Genomic DNA, 24,941 nt, shown 5'->3' with positions numbered 1-24,941 from the left:
TGTGCCTGTTTGACTGATTGATTGGTTGACTGGAGGTTTTTTTATTTGGCTGCTTTCGTATTGGTTTTTTTGGTTTTTGGTCCCAGGATTGAACTCACAACCTCACGATTGCCCGGCAGGCGCTGTGTCACTGAGCTAAATCCCGGGCCTCTGCTTGCTTTTTTAAAAAATCAGTTACATGGGGCTGGAGATTTAGCTCAGTGACATGAGCGCCTGCCATGCAAGCAGGCAGTCGTGAGTTCGATCCCTGGTACCAATTAAAAAAAAAAAAAAACATTTATTGGTACAGTCTAGGTGTGCATAATGACCACATTCATCGTGTCTGTTTTTTGGGAGTCCAGACTGGCCTCCAATTCCTGGCAACCTTCCTGCCTCGGCCTCCCCAGGCCTCCTGCAGGCACCTTATTTATTTATTTATTTATTTATTTATTTATTCATTTTGTGTGTGTGTGTGTGTGTTTATCAGTACCGGGGATCAAACTCATGACTGCCTGCTTGCAAGGCAGGCGCTTATGCCGCTGAGCTAAATTCCCAGCCCCCATATTGTGTTTTTTAAAGACAGGCCCTCAGGGGCTGGGGGTTTAGCTCAGCGGCATAAGTACCTGCCTTGAAAGCAGGCAGTCGTGAGTTCGATCCCCGGTACCGATAAAAAGGAAAAAGACAAAAAAAAAAAAAAAAAAAAAAAGGCAGGGCCTCACCCAGTAGTCCCAGCCAGACCTGAACATGTGGCAGCCTTTCTGCATCAGCCTCCCAGGCACTGGGGTTACAGGTGCGCACCCCAGGCTCAGCGTACGTGTTACTTTAAACCCTAGGAAATTTCACAGCAGCACGGCCATGTCCAGCTCCCGGGGTGGGGCACAGCTGTAATTGTGAAGCTCTGCTGCCCCTTGCCTGTCAGGCACACACTCAGCCACTCCCTGTTGTCACCGGCTGGGCTGGCCCTCCTGCTCTGGTGGCCAAAGCATTGCCACTCCCCCCGCACCCCAGTCCGGAGCGGTGAGGCCCTGCCTGTCCCCAGGTCCCCAGCCGGCACTGTTCTGCTTCTCGGTGCCGCCGGCAGGTACCACGAGTCCTCCTGCAGTGCTGCTGTTGGCACACAGGGGAAAATCATTAACTGGCAGCGAGGGGGCCACCTGAGCCGGGACAGGCCCAGCGCCATGGACTCAGGTGAGGCTGCGGGGCCTGATTAGACCACACTGAGGACCCCCAGCAGGGTAGGGGAGCCCAGGCCCTTCGCTGGGTGGGGGGACCTGGGGACCTCACAGTGCCTTCCCGCCATGTCTGTACCAGTTGCTTTGTTCACTAGTGGCCAGGCTGGGTCCTCAGGGAGGGACAGGGGACCCTCAGGGACCCCACAGTGTGAGCCTAGGACCAGGTAGGACCCAGGGACTGGGTGGGACCTGCTGCCCAGGGATCCCGAGTCCCCAGGCCCATGTCCGGAGTCCTGGCCTGTGAGGACACCCACGGGACAAGACAGGAGCAGAGCTGCACAGCCCAGCCCTGTCCCCCTGGCCCTACGAGCGAGCGGGGCTGTGGGTGGGTATGTAGGTCCCACCTGCCCTGCCCCACAGGGCCTGGGGAGGGACAGCCTGGCCCTGTGTTCCCAAAGCCCAGCCCTGTCCCCTCCCTGGCCTCTCCTGGCCGCAGTGTCCCCCGGCTTGAGTTGAGTTCTCCGGTGTCAGGAGAACCTGAGAAGCTCAGATTCACTTACCAGCTGTGCCCACTCCCTCAGCCAAGGCTTTGCCCTGGGGAGCAAAGAAACTGCTTGTTTTTGTTATGGTAAGTGGGTCACAGGCTTGGCATTCCTGTGACAGGGCCTGGCCTCCTCCAGGGACCTGAGTCCTTGAGCCCCTGCTAGGAACATCAGCTCCCTTTGTGAGACCGAGATTGTAACAACAGATTGCTTGGACTGCCCATAGTCTGTCATCCCAGCTGCTGGGGAAGCTGAGGCAGGAGGGTCTCCAGTTCCAGGCCAGCCTGGATGATCTAGTGAGATCCTGCCTCAAATATTTAAAAAGGGCTGGGGGTGAGACTTACTCATATAGCTCTTGCCTACAAAGGCCTGGGTTCTATCCTCCGTCCCTTGGAAAAATTTCAGCACACACACACACACACACACACACACACACACACGCACACACGAAGGCCCTGGGCTTACCCTGAGTCACAGGCAGGTCCACACTGCACGGCCTGGGGTCTGGCAGCCTCTGCCCTGGTGGTTTCCTGCGTAGCCTGTCCAGCAGGCTGCCTGTGACCTCGCAACACTCCTGCCTCAGCTTCCTGGAGTCCTAGAGTGTGTGCCACCACGCCTGGGGGCACGTGATACAGAACCTCCAGAGGGTACTGTCACAGGCAGATGAGTGAGTCAGACAGTGTAGGCAGTCAGACAGGGCTGGGCCCTCGAGGAAGCCCGCACAGAGGACCAGATGTCTGGTGACCTTGGAGGAGACGGGCACCTCTGCTGTGGGCCAGGTCTCAAAGGATCCAGCAGATGCACCCATGTCAAGTGACGGTGCAAATAGATCTCTGTCACCCTGGGGAGCCAGGAGTCACCTCCAGCCCTACACGAAGGGTCCCTGCTGGTGAGCATGCCCGCCTGCTCCAGGACTCCATCCCCATTTGTCCCCGATTAATCAGTTTTACCTGAGCAGTTAATGCCATTAACTGACCATAGTTCTGTCCACCCGCCTTGGACCCACCTTGGACCCGTCTCACCTCATGGTTTTGTTCTATAAAAGGCCCTAGAAAAGACAGGGTCCCTGGCAGCCCATTCTTTCTCTCAATAAATAAATTCTGCTCTTCACCTCTGATGCTCCTAAAATTCAAATTTTAGAGAACACAAACTCATACTGGACAGCTAGCAGGCTGGGAATTTCTTTCCCCTATATGAGGATCAGGAGCTCCACATGATACAGGGGAATAGTGTAACCCCAGTCTGCCAGACTTGTGATATGTTTGTGTTCCCCAAAACCAAAGAATGAACCCTAAGGAACAGCAGAGGTCAGGGCAGGAATGTTTACTGAGGGACAGAATTCCCCAAGGCGGGAGGGCTGTCCTGTACCCCACTGTCTTGGGCGAGTTTTCCAGGCTCACCAGGCGAGTGCAAAGCCGTGGTCCACAGTGAGGAGCCCAGCGTGGCTGCTGAGGCAGTGCTGACCCGGGAGGGGGGCAGGTCATGCTGCGAGTGCGCCTGGAAAGGACAAGGACGTTTGTGGAAGACATGAATCGGGGGTCCTGGTCGCCCCCCGGTGACCGGGTGCCCGATGTCTGTCAGATGTCATGGCCCGGTGGTGCCAGCTGTCATCTCTGGTGCCTCCTCGGGGCAGGTGTGCAGGCCTGGTCCCTGCGTCTTTGTCTGAGGCCTGGCCTCCTCCAGATGCGCCCTGGCTACAGCCGCAGGGCGCTCTGGTCTCCTGCTCTGAGCCCCCCCAGGGCCTGGCCCTGCCTGCCTGCCTGGAATATTTCTACCTAGCGGAGCTATCCATCAAACAAATACTCATTTAAAGCTTTTTGCCCCAGGCGTGGTGGCGAATGCCTAGAATCCCAGCACTCCAGAAGTTGAAGCAAGAGGATCGGCAGAATTTTAAAGCCAGTTTGGGCTTCATAGTTTTGTTTACTGTTTTGACTGAGGTCTAATCCAAGCTCACCAAGCTGCATGTGTCTAAGACACGGGTTCTGATCATTTGGAGTATGAGGCCCCACAAAGCCTTCGCCGCATCAAAATGGATGTGACATCCCAAAGAGCTTTCCTTTTGTACTGGGACTCGCAGAACTCGAACTCAGGGCCTTACGTTTGCCAGGCAGGCGCCGTGCTGCTGAGCTACATCCCCGGTGCCCTGAGAGCTTCTTGTATCCTTGGTGACTCCTCCCTGCACTTGAGCCACTGCTTCTCTTTCCTGCGGGCAGACTTCTAGAACATAGTCATAGCAGAGTTGGTTAGTTAATTTCTATTAATTGCCCACACTGGGCTAGACCGGGTGATTCTCCTGCCCCGGCTCCCTCCCGTAGTGCCGGGGTCACAGGCGTGCAGCCGCATGCCCAGCTGACAATGTCCTTTTCACTGAGTGGTAGCTGCATCGGTTACCTGTGGCCAGTTTCCATCCCCAAATTAAATGGCTGGTGGCTTTTCCCCAGGGTTTCGTGGCCAGGGAGCCAGGCATGGAACACCTGTGACTGGGACCAACTACTGTGCTCCCAGCTCACACAGGCTTTGGCCGTTGGCTCCTCCTGGGTGGGTCCTCGAGGAGAGCCTGGGGCCTGCACCTCGGGGCGCTCAGGACCAGCAGCATCTGCTTCTTCCTGGAATTGCTGTTATTGTTTTTTCCTAATTTTCATTTGTTTCTCTTTGGGTTTTTGAGACAGGGTCTCACTATGTAGCCCAGGCTGGCCTCAAACCCATAGCGATCCTCCTGCCTCAGCCTCCCAGAGTGCTAGGATTACAGGTGTGGGCAGCAAGTCCACCTGGGTCGGTCACTTTTAAAATTTCAGATGCAACGAACTTTAGCTCAAAATCTCCCTGTGGTGCTTTTCCCAATGCTCCTGCTCTCGGCTCAGCAAGTGAGGTGGCCTGGGCCAGGCCACAGCGCTAGAGGACGGGCGGTCACGCTTGCTTGTCCTCTTCCAGGTCCGGACACCAAGGGGCGCGGTAGCCCCGCCTGTTCCGAGGACTCCCAGAGCCCTGCGCGCCCCAAGGAGCCCGAGAGTCCCCAGAGCCCTGAGCACTCCGCGCCCCCCGCAGACCCCGTGGAACCCGCGGACCCCACGCACCCTGCGCTCCCGCAGCTCCCGCGCCGCCCGCGGCTCCTGGGCGAGGCCCAAGCGCCCGAGGAGGACGCAGCGCCGGTGGCGGCGAGGGGCGGTGAGCCGGGACCCGCGGACCTCACGGCCCCGTCCCAGTCGCTGTCCCTGTCGCCAGGACCCAAGGCTGAGAGCAGCAGCGCCCCGCACATCGGCTTTATGCCCGAGCCCCCGCCCTACGCGCCGCCGGACCCAAAGGCGGTTCCTGCGCTCTTTGCACCCTTCCCGCCGCCTGTGCTGCTGCCGCCGGCGCCCGCCGCACTCTTCCCGCCTGGCCCCCTCTTCCCGCCGCCCGCAGCGCCCGGGGCCTTCGCCTTCCCCACGGTGAGCACCCGAGCAGCTGGGGCGGGAGGGCTGGGTTCTGAGGGATGAATAGGAGTTCAGGCAGGAGAAGGAGAGGGCACTACCAGAAGAGGACACAGCAAAGGCGTGCAGGGCAGCTGATCCTGGGGTGGACAGGATTTGGCTATGTAGGGGAGAGGAAGGCAGCATCTATGGTGAAGGCTCAGGGCCCTCGAGCTGTAGGTGATGACTGATGGGGTGCGCAGGCCAATGCCTGTGATCTTAGAACACAAAGACGCTGAGGCATGAGGATCCCAAGTTGCCCAGCTTGGGTGGTCTAGCAATTTGGCCAGGGAGGAAGGAGGGAGAGAGGGGGAAGGGAGAGAAGACAGGAAGAAAAAATAGAAAGTAGGAAAAAGGAAAGGAAAGGAAACACCGGTGGTGGGAGGAGGTCCCAGGTCCCCAGGAGGGCAGAGCCAAAGTCCCCTTCTGTCCCCAGTACTGCAGCCCGGTGGTGGCCCCAGGGGAGCACAGGCCGCCGCCCAAGGACTACATGACCGAGTCGGTGCTGGTGATGCTCTTCTGCTGCCTGCTCTCCGGGCTCCTGGCTGTCGTCTATTCCCACGAGGTGGGCGGGGCGGGCCTCTGCCGGGGCCACAGTGTCTCAGGGCTCCCATGGGGGGTGCGGGCACTGGGAGGCCCGTGCCCATCTCGGGTGGGCAGCTGTCCCCTCTCCTGCCCCTGTCTGCCCCTCCGTCCCCGCCTGCGTCTCCTGTCCAGCTCCCACTTGCCAGCTGCCACCTCCCCGGCAGCATCCGCCCACCATCTGGCGTCCACCGTCAGTTTGTCCACCGTCCACCTGCTTACCTGTCCTTCTGCCCATCTACTCACCCATCCCCCACCACTTACATATGCGTCCACCGTCCGTTTGTCCCCCCATCCGACTTTCCATACCCTGCCCAGCCCCTGCCCACTCACCCCCTCCCCCATCCTGCATTTACCCTCCACTGTCCACCACTCATCCACCCACTCACTGTCCACCTGTCCACCTACCCACCCGTTGTGTGTCCGTTCGTCCTCCATTGCCATCAGCCACTCCAGCCCTCCTCCCCTCCTGTCTGCACTCCTCCCTCTGGCCACCACCAATCCCTTTACCTCCTACCCTCCCGGCCTTACTGACCTCACACGGGGCCACAGGCTGTGGCCCTGGGGATTGGGTGGCGCCCTTGGGTGACACTAACAGAGCAGTCACCCAGGGGCCGTGCTCAGGCCCTCGGGGAGCTGAGGCTCTCAGCACAGCTCCCCTGGGACTTCGGAGGCCTGGGGCAGTCGATGCCCATGCCCAGCCTCGATCCCTTCTTTCCCAGGCCGGGCGGTGTGGTCCCCGTGGCCCCGTGGGCTGTGGCCCAGTGGGTCCTCCTCACTGCTGTCTTGTTGCAGACCCGTGCGGCGCTGGCCAGGGGGGACCTGGCCCAGGCGGAGGAGGCGTCACGCAAGGCCCGCCTGCTCGTGCTGGTCAGCCTGCTCTTCGGGGTCTTCGTGTCCACCAGCTGGGTCCTCTATGTGGTGATGGCCTTGTACCTGCCCTGAGGACGTGAGGGGGCTGCCCCTTTCTGTGGACTTGGATCCCTGCGTGGCCAGCTGACGCCCACAGAGGGCAAAGGACAGGGCAGGTGTGGCCGGTGTCCGCAGCTGTGGCTGCTGCAGTGGCCCTGGGACAGGGACACTAGAGCCTGCTCCAAGGTGAGAGATTGCGGCAGGACTGAGCCCTCTGTGCAGAGCTATCTGGACGCGCTCATGACCTCCAGCCCTGCCTGGTGGCAGACCTGTCCTGGGAGAAGGACAGTGGCCACTTGCCTCCGCCTGGCAGCTGCTGGAGTTGACAGGGGCAGGGGACAGCTGGCTTCCTACTAACCCCACGCCCGGAAACTGGGGCCCAGGTTTGCTCAGTCCACCGGGAGTGGCACCCTGGGTGACTTCCAGGGGACCCCAGCCAGCATCTGTCCACAGCTGGGCTTGGTGCCTGGCCCAGCCCTTGTGAGGCACCTCTGGCCCTGGACATCTCTGCTGTGGTGCATACTGAGCTGTGACACTGCCAGAGCCACCATCGCTGATGGCTTTGCTAGGACCATGCTTGCTCTGCCCTGCCAGCTCCTACCCAGTCCGCGTCCCTGTGACAATCCTGATGCCCACGCTGGGGTTGAGGAGGCCGGGTCTGGCCCCGTCTGGGGGCAGGGCTGGAGCAGATCAGAGGAGAATACTTCTCTAGGGCTTGGCCCTAGCCAGAAATGCCCACCGCGGCTCCTCACGGACCTTTCTCTAGCACTGGGGACTGAGCCCAGCCGCATATGTGGCTGGACTCAAACACAAATCAGAGCGGAAAACCCATGTAGCCTGGCGCTGGGTGGTAACCATGCTTGAATCTCCTGGGGACCTGATCAGAATTCGAGTTGTGCTCCTTACTGAGCCCAGAGTTCTGCGTTTCTGATGAGCTCTGTCTGAGGTACGGAGGACAGAGGCTAAGCTCCTCCATGCTGGACCTGGTGGTGCATACCACACCTGTCATCCCACACTTGGGAGGCTGAGGCAGGAGGACTGCCATGAGTTGAAGGGCAGCTGAAGGGTCCTAAACTACTCAGCCAGACCCTGTCTCAAAACAAAATGAAACAACTCCGTTCTCGTGGGGTCAAGCCTATCTTTCCCGTGTGGACAGTGCTTTTCCCTGGTAGCAGGGGCCCCACTCAGAAGGCCTCCTCTAAGCTTGGCATCTGGACACCCTCTCAAATGACTTTCAAGTTCAGATCTGTCCTCTGTCTGGTTGTTTTTTTTTTTTGGTCTTTTTCATTTTTATCGGTACCGGGGATCGAACTCACGACCACCTGCTTGCAAGGCAGGTGCTTATGCCGCTGAGCTAAACCCCCAGCCCCTTGTCTGGTTGTTTTTTGTGCCACCATCACATCCCCCATGGGCTCCATAGTAAGTCCTGATTTGGGGCAGCCAGGTGCCCCTGCCATCTTAAGAGTCAGTATTGAATTCTCCTGTGTGTTGGAGACAGTGTTTCCCTGTGTTGGGCTCCCGAGTAGCTGTGAGTCCGGTGCCGTCGCCAGACTCGGCTTGGCGTTTTAGGAGCATTTGTGAGTGTGAGTGTTCCTTTCTGTGCCTGCTGTCCATGGTGCTGGGGTGAAGCCGGGCCTCCCTGTGTGCCAGGTCAGGGCTGTGCCAGGGGGCGGCGCCTCCAGCCCTGGGGTGTGGGTGTCCACACACACGGCTGGGCTGGGGCATATGTGCTTTCTCATCCAGGGGTCAACTGGGATGGACCGTGTTTGGAGTATGGGACATTTGAACCTGAGGACTCACACATGCCGGACAGTAGTTTACTGAGTTATATTCAGCCGGTCTTGAACTCACCAAGTAGCCCAGGCTGGCCTTGAACCTGCAGTGACTGTGTCCTCCTGCCTCAGCCTCCCAAGTGCTGGGATTACAGGCATGTGCTGCCATGCTAGGCTGGTATAATACAGTGAGTGTTGTTTATTATTATTTTTTTAAATTTGTAACAGCAAAAGATACACTGCCAAGAGTCCCCTCCCCTCACTTCAGATACACTCTCCATCGTCCAGGACATTTTCCCCAGCAGCTCTGGAGTGTTCTTTCCTGAAGGTCTTCAGCTGTGTGGTCGTGGCTGCCTCAATGTCCTGAATCCATTCAAAACATTTCTCTTTTGGTAGGTGTGGTGGTGCACACCTGTAATCCCAGCCTTTAGGAGGCTGAGGCAGGAGAATCACCGAGTGTGAGGCCAACCTGGGGAACACAGAGTGCAAGGCCAGCCTAGACTCTCTAGTGAGACCCTGTCTCACAGAAAAAGAAAAGTCCCTTTCAAGGTTGTTTAGACTTTGGGGGAGGAGCCAGAAGTCCCCTGGTGCCAGGCCCAGTGAATGCAGTGGAGGACACAGCGTCCTGTTCTCTTGGGCCTGCGTTTCCACGGAGGGACACTCAGCAGCAGTGCCCACTGTATTTCCAGTCGCACTTGATGAGGACCCTCGTGAAAGAGGCCTCCTGAGTTGCTGCAGACGCGGCTGGCCTGAGGGGAAACGTGCACACAGCCAGAGGATCTGAGGGGGATCTGTGGCAATGCCTTTTACTGGGGTACAGTTTTATGGAGACACCTACCCTAGATTTCAGTCACACCAGTGACAGAGGGCACCCTCCACTCATGGGGTCCCCGAGCTCCCAGCTCAGAGCATGCTGGTTTCTAAGCCCTCACCACTATGTAGTGTCTGACTACGTAGCCTGCTGGGCCAGGCTCACAGTGGCAGTGACAGTTTGGGCCTGGATGTCCCCTCAAAGTCTCTCTGGTCTTGGCGGGCCTTTTGAAGGCAGCTACTTTAGAGCTTTTGGCTGGTTCGCTGTCTGGCGCTGGGACTGGGGATGCGCACTGCACCCTTCCTGGGGCAAGGGCCTGCATAGGACCTAGAGGGTAAGAGGGGCGTCCCCTTTGCCCCTTCTGACCTTGCTTGTGCTGTCCTCCCCCACCATGAACCGTTGCCTCTGCCATGCACCACCCTGCCTTTGAGCCGGCTGGGTGTGGCCTGAAACCTCCACAAACTGTGAGCTAAGTAAACCCTTCTTCCTTCATTTTGGATATCAGGTATTTTGTCTCAGCAAGGAGAAATGAAACTAACAGAGGTCCACCTGCCTCAGCCTCCTCAGCATGCACCTGAACCCCCTTCCGATGTCACCTGGTGAGCAGTGCTGGTCAGCTCTGGCACATGCAGGTGGCTCCAATGCCAGCTGTGCCCACTCCCCTCGCTGCCGAGCACTTGTCCACTCCCGAGGGTGGCCACGGTGCACACATTGGCTGGGCAGAGCTGGTACCCTCAGGAAGCTGGCCTCCTGTCTGTCTGTCTGTCTGTCTGTCGGGACCACAGACTAGCACCACTCCCTCTGTGGTGCTGGTGCCTCTCCTCTTGCCTTTTTGGTCCTGTGAATCAGGCACACACCAATCTGCCAGCAGGGCTCGCACTCAGGACCCTCTGCCTCAGCTTCGAGAGGAGCTGGGCTCAAGGCCGTGCCCTGTGCCTCACCCTTCCTGACCCTAGAGCTGCCTGGCCTCCATGGGGCTCTTCATCCATCTCCGCCTTCCTTTCTGTGGTGTCGGCCAGGACACCACCAGCAGATGGGTGGGCAGCTGGAGCCTCCTCTTGTGAGCTGGAAGGAGCCCCTGACATTTCAGTGCCGAGGCTGGTGGGCAGGGTTCTCGAAGGCAGCCTTTGTCAGATTGAAGGAAGCTTTTCAAGTCCGTGAAGGTTTATTTATGTATTTTATTTTTGTTTTTTTGAGACAGGGTCTTGCTATGCAGTTCAGGCTGGCCTTGGGCTCACTTTGTAGCCCAGGCTGGTCTCAAACTTTCAACGATCCTCTTGCCTCAGCCTCCTGAGTGCTGGGATTATAGGCATGCACTACCACACCTCGCTTGTTTAAGTCTGTTTTTTTTTCTTTTTATCGGTATGGGGATTGAACTTACGACTGCCTGCTTGCAAGGCAGGCGCTTATGCCGCTGAGCTAAATCCCCAGCCCCGCTTGTTTAAGTTTTGAAATAAAAACTATAAATGGGTGGTGGATATTTCTCTAGTCTCTTTTATGCTTTGGACAGCACCTCACTGTGTAGCCCAGGCTGGCCTTGAACGCAGGCTGACCCTCCTGCCTCAGCCATGGGTACTGTGATGACAGGGGGTTGCATTCTTAGATGGCTGCTCAGGCCCTTCGGTCCTGAGGGGTCTCCTTCCTTGCTGTACTTGAGTGTGATCAGGGCAGTTGGGGCCATGCTCTGGAAGCCTGAGCCCACACTGTGGCCATGACAGCCTCGAGCATCCTGTGCTGGTGACACCCAGGGTGGGGCCTTGGGCGGTCACTGTGCCGATGTCCTGCTCAGGACCCTGCACCCCAACACCTGGCTCTCTGTGGGCAGGCGATGGGGCCTGGAGCTATGCGGTCCTAAGTGACACGGCCCTCTGGTCATGAGTGGCATGGGAAGGGAGTGCCCGGCGTGCTCTTATGCTGGTGGGCCGCAGTGTGAAGGCCTGGTGTGGCACTGACCGTCCCGGCCCAGCTCAGGTCTGGTCTCCAGGCACTGCTGGTGGGCCAAGGACTTCAGATACCTGGCACCGGCGTTCACATGCAGACCGGCCTGTCACTGCCTGGCCCACCCTTGCTGGGGCCACTGACATTCTGGTCACCAAGCAAGCTGGGCTGGGGATGGTGTCACTGCTTGTCAAGCCCACCACTCTGGAGGCTGAGCCAGCAGAATCACTAATTAATTCAAGCCCAAAGTCTGGGTAACTGTGGACCCTGTTTCAAAGTAGTAACTTGGGGCCCGGGATGTAGCTCAGTGGTACAGTGCCCGCCTGGCAGTGTGAGGGGCCCTGAGCTTGATTTCCAGTAACCAAACCAAACCAAACCTTAGCGTTTTTGCTGGGTGTGGTGTCACACACGTCATCCCAGTCCTCAAGAAGCTGAGGCAGGAGGATCACCTGACTTTGAGGCCATAACAAAACCTTATCTCAAAACACAAACAAAAAAATACAAAATCCTCCTGAAACAAACAAAACCGAAATGGGCTGGGGACGTAGCTCTGTTGTGGAGGACACCTAGGCTCCACTCTCTGGACCACAATTAAAAGCCCAAACCCCAAGCCCATGCCAGGGCGAGAAGTGTGCCCCTCCGCCTTCCAGGGCAGCGCAGGCAGGGATGGGCTCTGGCACGTGGTTTCTGTCCAGCTGGGTAGCAGGCCTGGTCTGCTGGGTGAATCCAGATCACACTTCACCCCCAGGGCTGCAGCTCTGTGCTGGAGATGGGCCCCAGGCCTTCACACTGAGCTCCACCCTGGCCTTCAGCTTGTGTCTTGAGCCAGAGTCTCTAAGTGACCACATTGTAGTCTAGGTTCAAATTCATGATCCTCCTGCCCAGCCTCTAGGTGACCACACCTGTGTACTGTGCGTGACTTGAAGCTCTTCCTGGGGCTCCTTTGAAGCTGCATGAGTACGTGGCACCAAGAGTGGCTGGTGGACACACTCCCATGTTGAAAGAGCCTGCCAGTGCCCCTCCTTCCCACCATGGTCTCTCAGACCCTCTGGGGCCAAGGGCAGCACCCCCAGCCAGCTGCCCATGTGCCCCAGGCCCAGTGGGAAGGGCCAGGTCAGATGGCATCACTGTCACACGTGGGTGACCCTCTGGTGCCGTGGTCCCCGCTGAGGGCACCAGAGTCTCCTGGGCCCTGTTGAGCACTCAGGTTTCCAGGACCTGGGTGGGGCCTTCTGGGACCCTGTGTTCAGCCCATGGCCACAATGGTTTCCCCAGGGAGCTTCCTGTCCCTGGTGTTGGGGCCAGATGAGGGTTGTGACTCTGCTGGCTGGCTTGGGAGAGGGCGGTGGAGAAACAAGGGGCCCCTGTCTGGGCCTCTGGGTTCCCTGGTGAGGCCCAAGGCAGGTTGGCAGAATGGTCTGCTGAGGTCACAGGAGTCCGGTTCCCTGGGGCTGGCAGGAGCTTCCTGGCCAAACGTGAACCCCTAGGCACTCACAGGAGTGTCAGCCCAGGTCAGAACTGGGTCTCAATGTGACTCCTTGGGGACCACCACCCCCAAATATACAGAGAGGCTCACGTTGGCCTTCTGGGGTTGCATCTGCCGAGACCAGTGGGTCCCCCACCTCTTGCCACCCCACCTGCAGACATTCAGGGGTGAGGTCTCCCTGCAGGGGAGGTATTGGGGTGGGGACCCCAGGCTGGCTGGGTCACAGGATGCAGCATGGCTCTGGGAGCATGCAGGAGGGCACACAGCAGCTCTGGACAGGAGAGGCCAGGGGCCTAGGAAGGGCATGCTCATGGACGGCACCTTGGGGAACCAGGGCCAGCTACAGACCTGGTGCTTTTCTAGGGGACCTGGGGTGAGGAGGGGATGGCAAGCCCGGAGGAAATGTTCTGGAAAAGAGTCCAACTGCCCAACCATGGCAAGTAGGCTGGTGCCAGAGACTATGACCCAGACCCCAGGCCAGGGCCGTGCAGATGGGCGGCTTCCCGGGCAGCGTTCACCTCTTTTTATTTTCTTTTATATAAAAATTTACACATTTGAAATGTCTGCAGGAAGACGCCACGTCAGACCACAGTGGGGTCGTGACGCTGTGACACGGGAGGTCATGGGTGTCAGGGGCAGGTCTGGGCTCTGCTCCACAGCACCCGCAGGAAGGCCCCAGGACTCGCCTGGCTCAGGACGGCACAGGGTGGCCAGAGGTGAAAGGGGCCAGCACATTGCACATGCATACCTGCGTTGGCCCAGCAGTCCTGGACCCTGGGAGCACCCTGCTGGAGCACTGGCCTGATGTGGCCTCCCCGGGGTGGGCAGACAGGGGCAGGGTGCTGGCGGAGGGGGGTGGGGGGAGCTGGGACAGCGGGAAGGCGGGGCTTCTGGATCCCATGGCCCAGGCCCTGTGCACACAGGGCAGTACCTGCCAGGCTAGACGGGGTGAGGGCATGAGGAGGTGGGGCTGAAATGGGAGGACTTCCGGGAGGGGGCGCAAACTAAAAACCCAACCCACACAATACTGTTAATAAACTGCACACTCCTTAAATAATAAAGTGACAGGTCCTGGCCAGCCAGCAGGACAGCTGCTGTGACAGCCCGAGTCTCCGCCTCCCTATTTACAGGACAGGCCAGGAGGGAGTGGAACAGCCCCACAGTTGGGGTGAAAGCTGCTCAGAGACCCAGGGAAGGCGCTGAGCGTCTAGCGGGGTGGGGTCCCCAGCCCAGCCCAGCCCAGCAGGCAGCTGCTGCTCTCCTACAGCCTCCTTCTGGAAGTGGAAGTCGGTCCTGACTCACCCTGCACCGGGAGGGAAGCAGCACAGAGCTGGTGGCACCTCTGGACTGACCTGCCTGCTGGCCCAGCTTGGCAGCCATGGTGCCAGGTGGACAGGGCGGCTCCCTGGGGCATCTGGCCACTGGGCCGATTGTCAACATTGGTGTGGGGAGGGGAGGAGCGCTGCCGGGAGCTAGGTCCCCTCTGCTCTGCAGCCAGGCTCCCCGAGGCTCCCCACCAACCTGCTGGCCCAACTGGGGTGGGTGGGAGGTGGAGTTTAAGGCACACAGCAGCATGGCGGAGGGGCCTCACCAGGGCGCCCGGGGCGGCCAAGTCCTCCCTGGCCCCTCACCCCTGCTCCCAGAGCTCAAGCAATGCCGGCGGTGGAGTCCTGCACTGGGGCTGCGGGGTGGCAGGTGGCGGTGCTGCGCTGTGCACCGGACGGACCTGGCGGCGGTCTGCAGCCAACCCCAAGGCCCTGAGTACGGCAGGTCCCCACTCCAGTGAACACCACCTGCCCCGCCCTGCGTCTCCTCACACCCAAAACAGGGTGGAGAGGGGGGCAGTGCACTGAGGTCAGTCCTGAGCCCCACCTGCCGCTGTGCTCCCTCCACTACAGGCAGGGGCACCAGGCCCTGAGCAGCTCCCGCAGGAGGGAGCCAGAGCTGGAGCCAGAGCAGAGCCGCCTGTGAGCCCAGCAGCGCTGGGCAGTCTGAGTTCTCTCCCGGCCTCTGGAGCGCTCTGGTCCCGGTGTAAGCCGCTCCTAGGTCTTCTCCTCCCGGTCTGTCTTCCTCCGGGTTATGTTCCGGGGCTTGATTTTCAGAGAGAGTTCCCACAGGGCTTCCTCGGCCAGGTGGTCACTGAAGTCGTTGAAGAAACTGATGATGTCATCATTTCTCCGGATGTCATAATGTCTGTGGGGAGCGGTGGCCACATGCTCTCAGAGGGCCCTGGTCCTGGGCCACCCCAGCACCTCCCAGCAGCTGCTGGGCCAGCTACTGGGCCTGCAGGCCGCCACCGCCCAGGCCGACAGATACCAGCACCAGAACAGGCTGCTCTGGGTCCCAGCATGCTGGGCAGCCCTGGGGCCAGGGAGGCTGGCTGTGAGCTGCCCCCAGCCCGGTGTCCCCTGCCTGCCCTGCCCTGTCCCCCACGCCCCCACACTCACGCCTGCTGAAAGCAGCGCATGCTGTCCAGGATGTTGAACTGCTGCCAGCGCTTGGAGAAGTTCACCTTGCCATCCACGTAGTCAGGGTTGCCGAGGTGGACGAAGGTCAGGTCCTGCAGGATCAGACCCCTGGACAGTGGCAGAGAGCCCATTACCACTGCAGGCTGACTCGGAGGGCAGTGGGGCCGCTTGGAGTGGGCCTTGTACCAGAACTGGCCAGCATGCAGGACCAACTCCAGTCCAGTGTGGGCCCAGGTGCCTGCCCGCCACCACCTGGACTCCACACTGTGACCCTGAAGGTCCGGGTGTTACGAGTGTGGCTCTGGGGTGCTACTGGGGAGTGGTGTGCCCACGGCAGGGTGAGGGGCAGAAGCCCAACTATGAAATAAACAGTAAAGCAAACCCAACCCGACCCTGCAGGGGACAGAGCCCTCATCTGCAGGCACAGCAACCTAGGAAGGGCTGCTGAGTCCCGAGGGTGAGGGCCGGGGCTTCTGTAGCCCAGGCCTCCCTGGGCTGCCTTGGTGACGGTGACGGTGACGATGCAGCCCGTGCTGGCTGGGGGCGGAGCAGGGAAAGATCGCAAGGATCCTCTTGCCCCTTCCCTGCCGTGGGGACAGCAATTGGGCAGGGTGACTGGAAGCACACTTGGGCGGCCCCACCCCAGCACCTCACTCACAGGTAGGGGATGCACGGGGGCTCCACCTCCGAGAGGGCGGCCCGGTAGGCACGGAAGGAGGACGAGCTGTCGATGAGTGTGCAGTACTCAGCCAGGCCCTGCACAGGAGGAGCAGGCAGTGAGCCCTTCTATCTGTGGGCAACGCCCTCTGCAGCACAGGGTGATCCTGCTCGGGCCTGCTGTGCGCTCGCCCTGGCCCTGCAGCACCCGCCTCATCTCAGGCCGAGGGGGTACCTTTGGCTGCAAGGAGCCAGGTGCTGGGCGGGACACCCCGGAACCAGCCACCAAGCTCTCAGCACAGGGAACGACAGGGCAGGGCAGGGCAGGGCCCAAGCGAGCTCAGCCCCACAGGCTGCTCCCGTGCTCACCTCCGAGGTCTGCTTCTGCCACTCCAGCCTGCGGATGGGCGCCGAGTCCAATGCTGAGAGGATGGCCAGGTAGGAGTTGAAGTTGTTCAGCTTCCGCAGGTGCTGTGGGGAGAGGGAGCATGAGGGGGGCACAGGGCCGGGGCCCTGGGCTCCTGGAGGGGCCCAAGGGGGCCTGGGGGCTCAGCATGGTCACCTTCATGATTTTGATGAACTTTAAGAGCAGCCGTTCCCTGTCCTGGGCCTTTTCCTGCAGCATGATGATGGACCGGACCCTGGGGGAGCATGGACAGAAGGGGCAAGTGAGCCCCCAGGTGGGCGGGAGCTCTGGTCTCTCCTCTGCCAGGACACGGGTGAGCTCAGGGCCGGAGCTGCCCCAGGCTGTGCCCCGCTCACCAGTACGACATGTTGTTGAAGTGCTCCGTGAACTGTGTCAGGTTGGGGCTCTTCTCCTCATTCTGCTCTTTTGCCCAGAGCAGAACCTCGGGGATCTGCAGGGGGGACAGGCCAGACACTGCAGTGCCCGGCTCACTGGGAGTGGCTAGGCGACCCCAGGCCACCCACTCTCTGTACCTCTATCTTGTAGAAGAGCTCGGCATCCAGCAGCGTGAGCTGCTCAGCGATCTCGTGGCTGTGAAAGTCATGCAGGGTCCCGGGCCTGGGGACACAGCGAAAGTGCGGTCAGGCACCACCCCAGGTTCCAGGCGTGGGGTGGAAGGACTTGCCCCCCTGACCTCGCTCTGCAGCAGGAGGGTAAGGGCCACAATGGGCTCCACAGGGTTCTTCGATGCCCGGCCACAGGGCTCTGTGGGGACAGGCCAGCCTGCCTCTTTTGCCCCTGCAGGGCACGGGACACCCCGTTTCCTGAGCTCAGCAGCCCCGAGGCCCCAAGACTCCTCTGGGCTGCACTGGCTTGCTGCAGCTGGGGCTGATAGCCACCCTTGGGTGGGGCATGGGGACAGGTGGAAGACTGGGGTGTGCCTGGGCTCTTGGCAATGGGCAGAATGGCTGGGAGGCAGCATCAGCCCCCTCATACCCATGCAGCCTAGGGTCCTGGTGGGCCGGATTCCTGCCCCACTCCATGCAAATGACCGTCACCTCACGCAAGCCCCAGGGCTGAGGCCCAGCCCCAGGGTGTCCGTGGCTATTCGTGGCACCTTGTCCGCCAGGGGATGGGAGCTCATGGGCTGGACAGCAGGCTCCTCACCTGGCTGCAACACCCCTGGCCGCAAGGGGCTGGTCGGAGTTGGCGCACCGCAGCAGCTTCTTCTGGTCCACCTTGTCCAGGATGTTCTTGCGCAGCACCCGGGCCAGGCTGAGCTCTCCGCTGCACACCAGGCGGAAGACCAGCTCCATCAGCAGCTTCAGGATGTCCTCCGTCAGCTCCACCAGGCTGGGGGCCGGCACGGGGTGAGGGTGGGTGCGGGACCCCGGGGAGGGAGAGCGGCTGCCCTGGCCTCCCAGCCACTTGCCTGGCACACACAGTGGGCCCCGGCCTCGCAGGCCTGGGTGACAGAGAGGAAGCCTGCGTGCTCAGGCTGTGGGGTAAGCAGACACCGAGGGAACTGCCTCAGTGGGGTGCTGAGGCCCTCTCCTGGGCAGGCCAGCGCTGGTTCTCCAGTCCCCTAACTCTGGCACTTGGGCAACGGCTGCGTGAGACAGCCATGTTTAGGGTGGAGGGCGCACAGGCCACGGTGGCAGCAGACAGGGGAGCAAACGCTGAGGGCCCCAGGCTCAGAGCATGACCGTCGGGCCTGGCCCAGGTAGGAGGGCTGCACAGCCTGGGTGGCCCCACGGCCTCTCCCCTGCTCCAGGGCACAAGCCACTCAGGGCCTTGGTGACCTCAGGTGGTGGGTACACAGTGGTCACGTGGTCCTATGGGGAGGGGTGCCCTGCCCGAGGCCCAGGAGAAACGCTCACCAGAGCTCGTCTACCACCCGCACCAGCACGAAGAATGTGTTCTTGCTCACACGCTTCTTGAACGTGTCAGTGAAGGGCGAGAACTTCTCATATGTTGGTGCGGTTAAGGAGACAGCACACTGCAGCTGTCCCACCTGGTCCCAGGGAGGGCACAGGTGGGCGGGCTCCCCCACTTCTCCCGTGTGCACCTCAAGACTGTGCTCAGGGTGCCCTCTGCTCCGAGGCAGGACTCCCAGACCTCCCAGTGCTGCCCCACCTGCTCCTGGCATCTTGAGGCTACCTGGCTTATGACCAGGGGACAGAGGGGAGCAGCAGCTGGGCTGGGTGGAGCCCAAACCCTGGCTCATGTGTGACAGGGAGCCAATCACAGCCCCACAGGATTTGGTGGTGATACAGAAATGGTCCCGCACACAAAGCATGTCACACCTGGTGAGCGTGCTCTGGCAGGTGTGTGACCGCTTTCTGCTGGCTGGTAGGGACCCTGTATTCTCGACAAGTGTCCGCATCCGTCCCACAGCCCAGGGTTCTCAGGGCCTGTAGAGGGCTCAGGACGCCCTGCCTGAGGGGCAATGGCTGCCCAGTAGAGGGCGTTGCAAGCTGGTCAGGGGCTGGGCAGGCACGGGTTTGAGAAAGAGGCAACTGGTATGAGTATGTACCCTTCCACGCCCCCAGGGATCCTCCCTGCCACCTCTGTCGGGGGTCATAGGTTCCCAGGCCTGGGAGCCCAGAGCCGTGGAAGGCAGCACCAACAGTGCCTGGCTGGCACAGGTGCAAGGGGGCTGGCTCTGCCTGCAGGTCTGCCCATTCCCAGTTTCCTAGCAGCCCCAGGCACCAGCTGCGGTTAAGGAGCGGGTAGGATATCGGTACTGCAGCTTCTTGATGAGCTCCTCGGGGCTGATGAAGGTCCTGTAGGTGGTCAGGAAGGCCTCGCAGTACAGCACCAGGTCTGTGGGAGCAGGGGCACTCAGTGGACAGGGAAGAGCGGGGCTGGTGTAAAACTCTTACGATTTTTTGTCTTTTTGAGGCAGTCTCATTGTGCAGTTCAGGCTGGCCTTGAACCCACTTTGTAGCCCAGGCTGGCTTTGAATTCTCAGTGTTTCTCCTCCCTCAGCCTTCTCAGTGCAGGGATGACAGGTGTGCGGCACCACACCTGGCTAAAACTCTATCTCATTTTTGGTACCAGGCATCAAATATGCAAACTTGCTCTTGCCAAGCAGGCGCTTTTGCCAGTAAATCCCCAGCCCCTAAAACTTATTTTATTTTTGGAACCCAGAATCAAACTTGTGACCTCACACTTGTCAAGAAGGCACTTACACTGCTGAACTAAATCCCCAGACCTTAACCCTATTTTAAACTGGTCAGTGGAGCTTAAAGCTAACCCAGAGGGGCTCTTCAGATGGCGGCGCCCACTACCCTAGGACCTGCACACTGTAGCCAAGGAGAGCAGGCTCGGGTGGGAAGGTCTGCTGTGAGGACCCTGGCTCCTGCAGCCTTGGGGGGTGCTGCAGCCAGAGGCGCTGCCTCCCCAGTCCACACAGCCCCTTGGTTTGGGCGGTGACGTCCTTCAACAATCTCTCTGATGTTCTATCAGGACAATTTGTTTTCGGTCTTACAGCAATCCTGCCTCAGCCTCCCAGAGTGCGGGTTTTACCTAGCAAGTGGCCCCCCTTCCCGTCCTTCTGGGACAGGACTTGGAAGCAGGATGTCCTGGGCAGAACGATGGCTCCTGCACTTCTGCCCCCCAGGTAGTCAGGACCCAAAAGGTTGGTGAGGCTGGTGGACCTTGGCCTGTGGAAGCCATGTCCTGGCCATGATGAGGCCCCGGGACAGGACACAGGTGTTCCCGGATCTTCCTCGAGGAACATATCAATTCACCCAATGGACTGGAATACTAGATCAGCTCGAGGACAGGAAAGGCGTAGGAGCTGCCTGGGGTTCACACTTGGTTTGGCACACATTACCCAGGAGGCTGCCCTCACCAGGGGGCCCTCCCTGAAGGCTCTGGGGGCAGCACCACAATAGCTTGTGGGATAGCACGCCCAAAGGGCAGGCTCTGGACAGGCTCCACCTTCTCTACTCAGCACTCCCAGACTGGAAATTCGGACCTGCCGGGAGCCTGGTGAGCCCTGGTGGGGTTCCTGGTGAGCCCACGGATACAAAGGCCAGTCGTACCTTTCCTGTCCGTCTCAGTAGCATGAACCAGCAGGATGTCTCCTGATCCTCCACGCACATCGGGCCCGTCATCACCCTGGAGTGAGAACAGCCAAGCAGAACATGAGCCGGGACCAGGATGACAAAGACACCATGGTGTCCTCTGGCCAGCAGGCCAGCTGTGCTGCCTCTGAGCCTGTCCGTGGCTCCACACTTGGTGGACAGACACCGGGTGTGGGCCCAGGGCACATTCCCCAAGGATACTTGATGTCCCGAAGCCCTACAAGACCATCCTGGGGACGTGAGGGGTCGGTGGTACTCAGTGCCATCCCACGCTGCCACCCGATCATGGCTCCTGGTCCCTGGATGCCTGGGAGGCAGCAGAGCAGGTCTGCCCGTGCTCACATGTCCCAGGCCTGCGCCTGCTCCCTGAGGGTTGAGGTCCGTGATGCAGATCACAGGATCCTCTGTGTGACCCAGCAAGCGAGCAAAGAGCACCAGAGACGCTAAGTGTACTGCCGCTCAGGAGACCGGCGAGGGCCCCGGCCCCACCTCCACACGGGAACAGGCACTAGCGCTGGCCTAGAGCCAGCAGAGTGGGAAGGCGGTTGGGCTGGCAGCCTCCTTACGCAGGGGGCAGAGCCAGCCCCACTGTGTGCCTGCCTCTCGGCATCCTGAGGATAGGGCGGCCTGGCCATGAACCCTCCAAGGTCCCTCCAAGGAGCAGCTCTGTGGCCCAGGTCCCCAGCCCTGCCTGCCTGTCCTCGGCTGCCCCTGCCCGGCCCAGGAGTAGGCCAAGGGCAGCCTCTGCCTTTTCGCCACTGGAAGATGACGAGTGGGCATGAGGCTGCCATCAAGTGGGGTCCCGGAAGCAGCTCCTCACATCTCGAGGCTGAGGCGGGCTCTGCTCTGCTGGTCCCGCCTCCTCCAAGAAGGGCCATGCCTGTGTGTCCTCTGGGAAGAGGCCACCAGGCTCTGCCAGCAGCGTGGAGGAAGACTTGCTGTGCACAACGCTGCCAGGGGCTTCGCCTGCCTGGACCCTGGGGGTGCAGCTATGGGACGTGGGGACTCTGCCACTTGTAGACAGCACTCTGCCTCCTGGAAGCCACGCTTGGCTAGGTCAGTCTTAAGGAGACACCTGAGGTCATACAGGTCCCCTTGGCTCTGACCCTCCTGACTCTCGCTGGCAAGCTGGGGAGCCCTGACCTCCTGCTTGAGCGTCAGCCTGGCCATAATTTCGTTGTGGTCGATGAGGGACAGCTCGTCCACTTCCTCCTCTGAATGAGCTGACTCCAGAGCATCCGGCGACTTCGGGACCCTGGAGGGAGAAGTGGTTGGTGTGGCAAGTGTCACTCAGGCCTGGGACCCGACGCCAGAGACCAAGGCAGTGCTGACCGCTCAAGGGTGTGAGGGGCCTGAGCACTGCTCCAGACATGGTCCTGCATCATGCTGGGATGAGGAGCCGGAGGCTCAGATGGCTCCCAGCTCTGCTGCTGCTGACTGGCTCTGCGGCCTGGCCCAGTTCCTGTCTCCCTCCCTCTAGGTCTCATTTGTGAATGGAATGGATGGTGTTGGGGATGGGAAGGTCCCACGGGCTATTTATGGTGGCCACAGTTATGCTCCAGCAAGGGCACTGTGGGCACAGTAAATATTTAAGGACAGGAGCCAGGCGTGGTGGCACATGCCTATAATCCCAGCACTTGGGAGGCTGAGGCAGGAGGACGGCTGCCAGTTTGAGGCTGGTCCAGGCTACAACATGAGTTCTAAGCCAGCCTGAACTGCACAGTGAAATCTTGTCTTGTCTCAAAACAAACAAGGGTCAGCAGGGAGGCCAGCCAGTTCCCACTACTGATGTCTGCCATCCTCAAAGTCTGGCCATGCCGTTGGAGCTTTGGTGGCAATGTGAAAAAGCCATGAGCAAGTGGACAGGGAGAGACACACCCTCTGTGCCTTCACAGGATGACCACGCAGGACCCCAGAGCTGCTGGCCCTTGCCCGTGCAGACGTCCGCACAGTGCTGCAGGCTGCCTGCTTCAGTCTGGGCCTCACTACTGAGGCACCACCAGCCTTGAATTTGCTGTGCAGCCCAGGCTGACCGTGCACTCATACGCCTCCTGCCTCGGCCTTCTGAGGACCAGGGTTGCAGGCACCTGTCACCATGCCCAGCTAGGATTTTCTTATCCTTTAGGAAAGGCAAGCTGGTGTTTTGGGACCTAGCATCACAACATCTGCACCTGATGTTCGAGATGGTTTAGCAACATAACCCACGCACGCAGGCACAGGAGCACATGTGGTAACAAAGTGGTGGGCGGCAGGGTGGATTTTCACACATCCTGGGATGTCTCAGTTTCTTGATGCTCAGAAGGCTGGCTGGAACCCAAAAACACCAAGGCTGTCTTAGGTTTGCAAGAGGTAAGGCACATCAGACACCACGTCAGTACCTCTGGTGGATGTGGTTATTTCTAAGTTTTCCATTTTTTCAGCCCAGCCTTGAACTCAGTGTACCCCAGGCTGGCTCTGAACTTGCAGCAATCCTCCGGCCTCAGCCTTCCAAGTGCTGGAATTGCAAACATGTGTCACCATGTCCACTTAGTTTTTATTTTTAAGAAATTTTTATCTATTTGATTTTGGCTTTTTAAAAAACACTTGACACAGGCTCTCATGAAGCTGCCCAGGAAGCTTAAGCTTTGATCTTTCTAAGCCTGCTAAGCAGCAGGAAGCATAGGCCCGTGACCCTGCACCTGCTGATTCTGTCTTCTCGAAGTCAGCTCCCAGCCTGAGCAAGGACTGCTGTGTTTGAGCGTCAGGGAAGGAAAGACCCCCAACACGAACACACAGGTCCTTCTGCATGGATGTACGGCCCTGGGGACCAGTCACTCCTTGGTCACCGCCTACCTCTCGCTGCCATCTCTGCCATCTTTGCCAGGTGTGCTGCCGCCTGCTGAAGGGTCCCTGGAGTGCCCATCTTTCCCAGTTGGCGACTCCTGTGGAGAGAAGGGAGTGCTGGGTTCTGGACAGGTGCCTGTACCTGGGCCCATGTGTCTCCCCAGCATCCTGCCTACAGGCGGCTCGGATGCAGGTTCCTAATGAATAAAGCAAGGTGGGAACAGGTTAGTGAGGAAACAGGAAAGCACAGGAAACACAAGGGCCCTCAGGGCTAGCACCCCGGGGGTCTTTGGAAGGAAAGGGCTTCTGCCAGCTGCTGCCCAGATGAAGCCACCTTGAACTGCCTTCCAGAAGAAAGGGCTGCCCCCAGCCCATACTGCAGAGCTCAACCAAGTCCCCTTCCTCCCCGGCCCCTTAAGGAGCTAAGGCCCTGCTTCAAAGGATCCCAGGCCAGCGGCCACAGCCCTGCTTAAGACCACATAGCGTCTGAGTGGCAGAGCCTGTGTCTGAACCTGGGACGCTCTGAGCCCCACTGTGTGCAGTGGAACCTCACTATGTCCTAATGAGAGGCTCTGAGGGCTGTGCCACCCAGCCAGGGACAGCACCAAGGGGACCACTGTGCACACACAGCTGCGAGATACCCTGCAGCCTCACTGCAGCCTCACTCAGCGACAACATGCCCTGTGATAGGGCCAGGCTGCATCAAATCCATCCCAGAGAACCAGGGCAGCGTGGGGGCCAGAGGCACCACCAGGGAGGGCACTGCACTAAAGGAAAGTCAGTGCTCCATGTGCCCAGTGGGCCAGGGTGGAGGGCCAAGCTGGGTGACGCTGGTGGTGCAGGTCACCGGTGCGGACAGGTGGGGCAGGGTGAACTCCTATGGGGTGAAATTCCTCCAGATTGTGTGACTTGTGGGGTGCACACACATTGGTTCCTCCATAGCAGTGGGACCACTCCTAAGGAGTGGGGTTCTCCAGAGTGGGGCCTGTGTGGGGTGTTCACTGGGGGGACTCTCATGGACCTGGCTTCCTCCCTGCGGGCTCCTTCTGCTTGGGCTCACAGCAAAAGTGGCCTCTGAAGCTTCCGAACTCACTCATGTCTTACCAAGCTGAATGCTTGAAGCACCACTGCACCCCAACTATGAGGAGCTGGGGCATCAGCACAAGGAGGGCGAAGACGGCAGGGGCTCCTCTCAGGAGCAAGGAGCGCAACCCTGCTGGGCTCCCCAGCTTGCTGGGGAGCAGCAAGGTGGGGGTGCTGGGGGGAAGCACCGGAGCGCTCTCAGTCCTGGAGAGGGCCAGGGAAGTGCAGCACGCACTGGCCTTATGACCGACACTGGCTGTGTGGCCAGGTCCCAGCAGCCAGTCCTGGGGCTGAGCAGCACCACACCCATGAAGCAGGAGCAGAGGAGCCACCTGCAGGCCACAGCTTCCGTCCCGTTGAGTTGGCTCCCAGGAGCCTGAGGGCTCAGCCAAACAGAAGCAAGTGCCAGGGAAGCGGCCCCGGAAGGGGCCAGCTGTGCCAGGCCAGGCCACATGCAGCAGGCCACTGCCCGAGGTTACTTACTCCTCGAGGGCGAGCCCGCTCCACACTGCTCTGGCCAGAGGAATACAGACTGACGTATTCACCCTCACCAGCCTCCTCGCTGGTGTTCTCGCTCTGGGGGAGACAGGACGAAAAGGAGGACCATGGGCCAGGCCTCTGGCCTTCCCAGCTCAGAGGGCCACATGGGCCCAGACCAGGATGCAGCCTCGGGAGAAAGAAAGGGCCAAAGGCCAAGAGTCCGTGGTCCTTTGTGACGTTGCCCTGGCTACCTCTGGCCTCTTGTTAGTGGGCACCCAAGCTTCCTG

At 59.9% G+C, this 24,941-nt stretch overlaps 2 protein-coding genes across 17 annotated transcripts in view; one reads left to right on the top strand and one right to left on the bottom strand.

Annotated features, from left to right (window-relative positions):
- Window positions 1-987: 987 nt before the first annotated feature.
- On the top strand, window positions 988-12,233 carry Prrt1b (proline rich transmembrane protein 1B). Of its 2 annotated transcripts, XM_063244158.1 has the most exons (4): window positions 988-1,167; window positions 4,625-5,121; window positions 5,579-5,707; window positions 6,520-12,233. In XM_063244158.1, the coding sequence occupies exons 1-4, from the start codon at window positions 1,158-1,160 to the stop codon at window positions 6,667-6,669; spliced, it is 786 nt and encodes a 261-aa protein (XP_063100228.1). In that variant the 5' UTR covers window positions 988-1,157; the 3' UTR covers window positions 6,670-12,233. The 2 variants fall into 2 exon arrangements, with proteins under 2 accessions (XP_063100228.1, XP_063100226.1); XM_063244156.1 differs by lacking the exon at window positions 988-1,167 and having other exon boundaries at window positions 4,489-5,121.
- Window positions 12,234-13,151: 918 nt separating this feature from the next.
- Rapgef1 (Rap guanine nucleotide exchange factor 1) overlaps window positions 13,152-24,941 on the bottom strand; it is a 99,725-nt gene continuing 87,935 nt past the window's right edge. For 9 of the 15 annotated variants that reach the window (XM_063244149.1, XM_063244152.1, XM_023565418.2 and 6 more), the window contains 14 exons: window positions 24,658-24,750; window positions 23,101-23,189; window positions 21,412-21,523; window positions 20,227-20,302; window positions 18,916-19,000; window positions 18,055-18,147; window positions 17,342-17,527; window positions 16,708-16,792; window positions 16,531-16,625; window positions 16,331-16,409; window positions 16,138-16,239; window positions 15,770-15,867; window positions 15,091-15,219; window positions 13,152-14,836 (listed from right to left, as the gene is read on the bottom strand). In XM_063244149.1, the coding sequence (XP_063100219.1) occupies window positions 14,686-14,836; window positions 15,091-15,219; window positions 15,770-15,867; window positions 16,138-16,239; window positions 16,331-16,409; window positions 16,531-16,625; window positions 16,708-16,792; window positions 17,342-17,527; window positions 18,055-18,147; window positions 18,916-19,000; window positions 20,227-20,302; window positions 21,412-21,523; window positions 23,101-23,189; window positions 24,658-24,750 (1,473 nt within the window). In that variant the 3' untranslated portion in view covers window positions 13,152-14,685. The remainder of the gene's footprint in view (window positions 14,837-15,090; window positions 15,220-15,769; window positions 15,868-16,137; window positions 16,240-16,330; window positions 16,410-16,530; window positions 16,626-16,707; window positions 16,793-17,341; window positions 17,528-18,054; window positions 18,148-18,915; window positions 19,001-20,226; window positions 20,303-21,411; window positions 21,524-23,100; window positions 23,190-24,657; window positions 24,751-24,941) is intronic. The other 6 variants (XM_013153336.2, XM_063244153.1, XM_063244154.1 and 3 more) reach the window with 1 other exon arrangement.

This window comes from Cavia porcellus, unplaced genomic scaffold (genome assembly GCF_034190915.1).
Source record: "Cavia porcellus strain 051 isolate PalLab524CR breed Dunkin Hartley unplaced genomic scaffold, mCavPor4.1 scaffold_49, whole genome shotgun sequence".
Classification (NCBI taxonomy): Eukaryota; Metazoa; Chordata; class Mammalia; order Rodentia; family Caviidae; genus Cavia; species Cavia porcellus.
The sequence above is the reverse complement of the archived record's forward strand: the minus strand, read 5'-3'. Positions and strand labels throughout refer to the sequence as shown.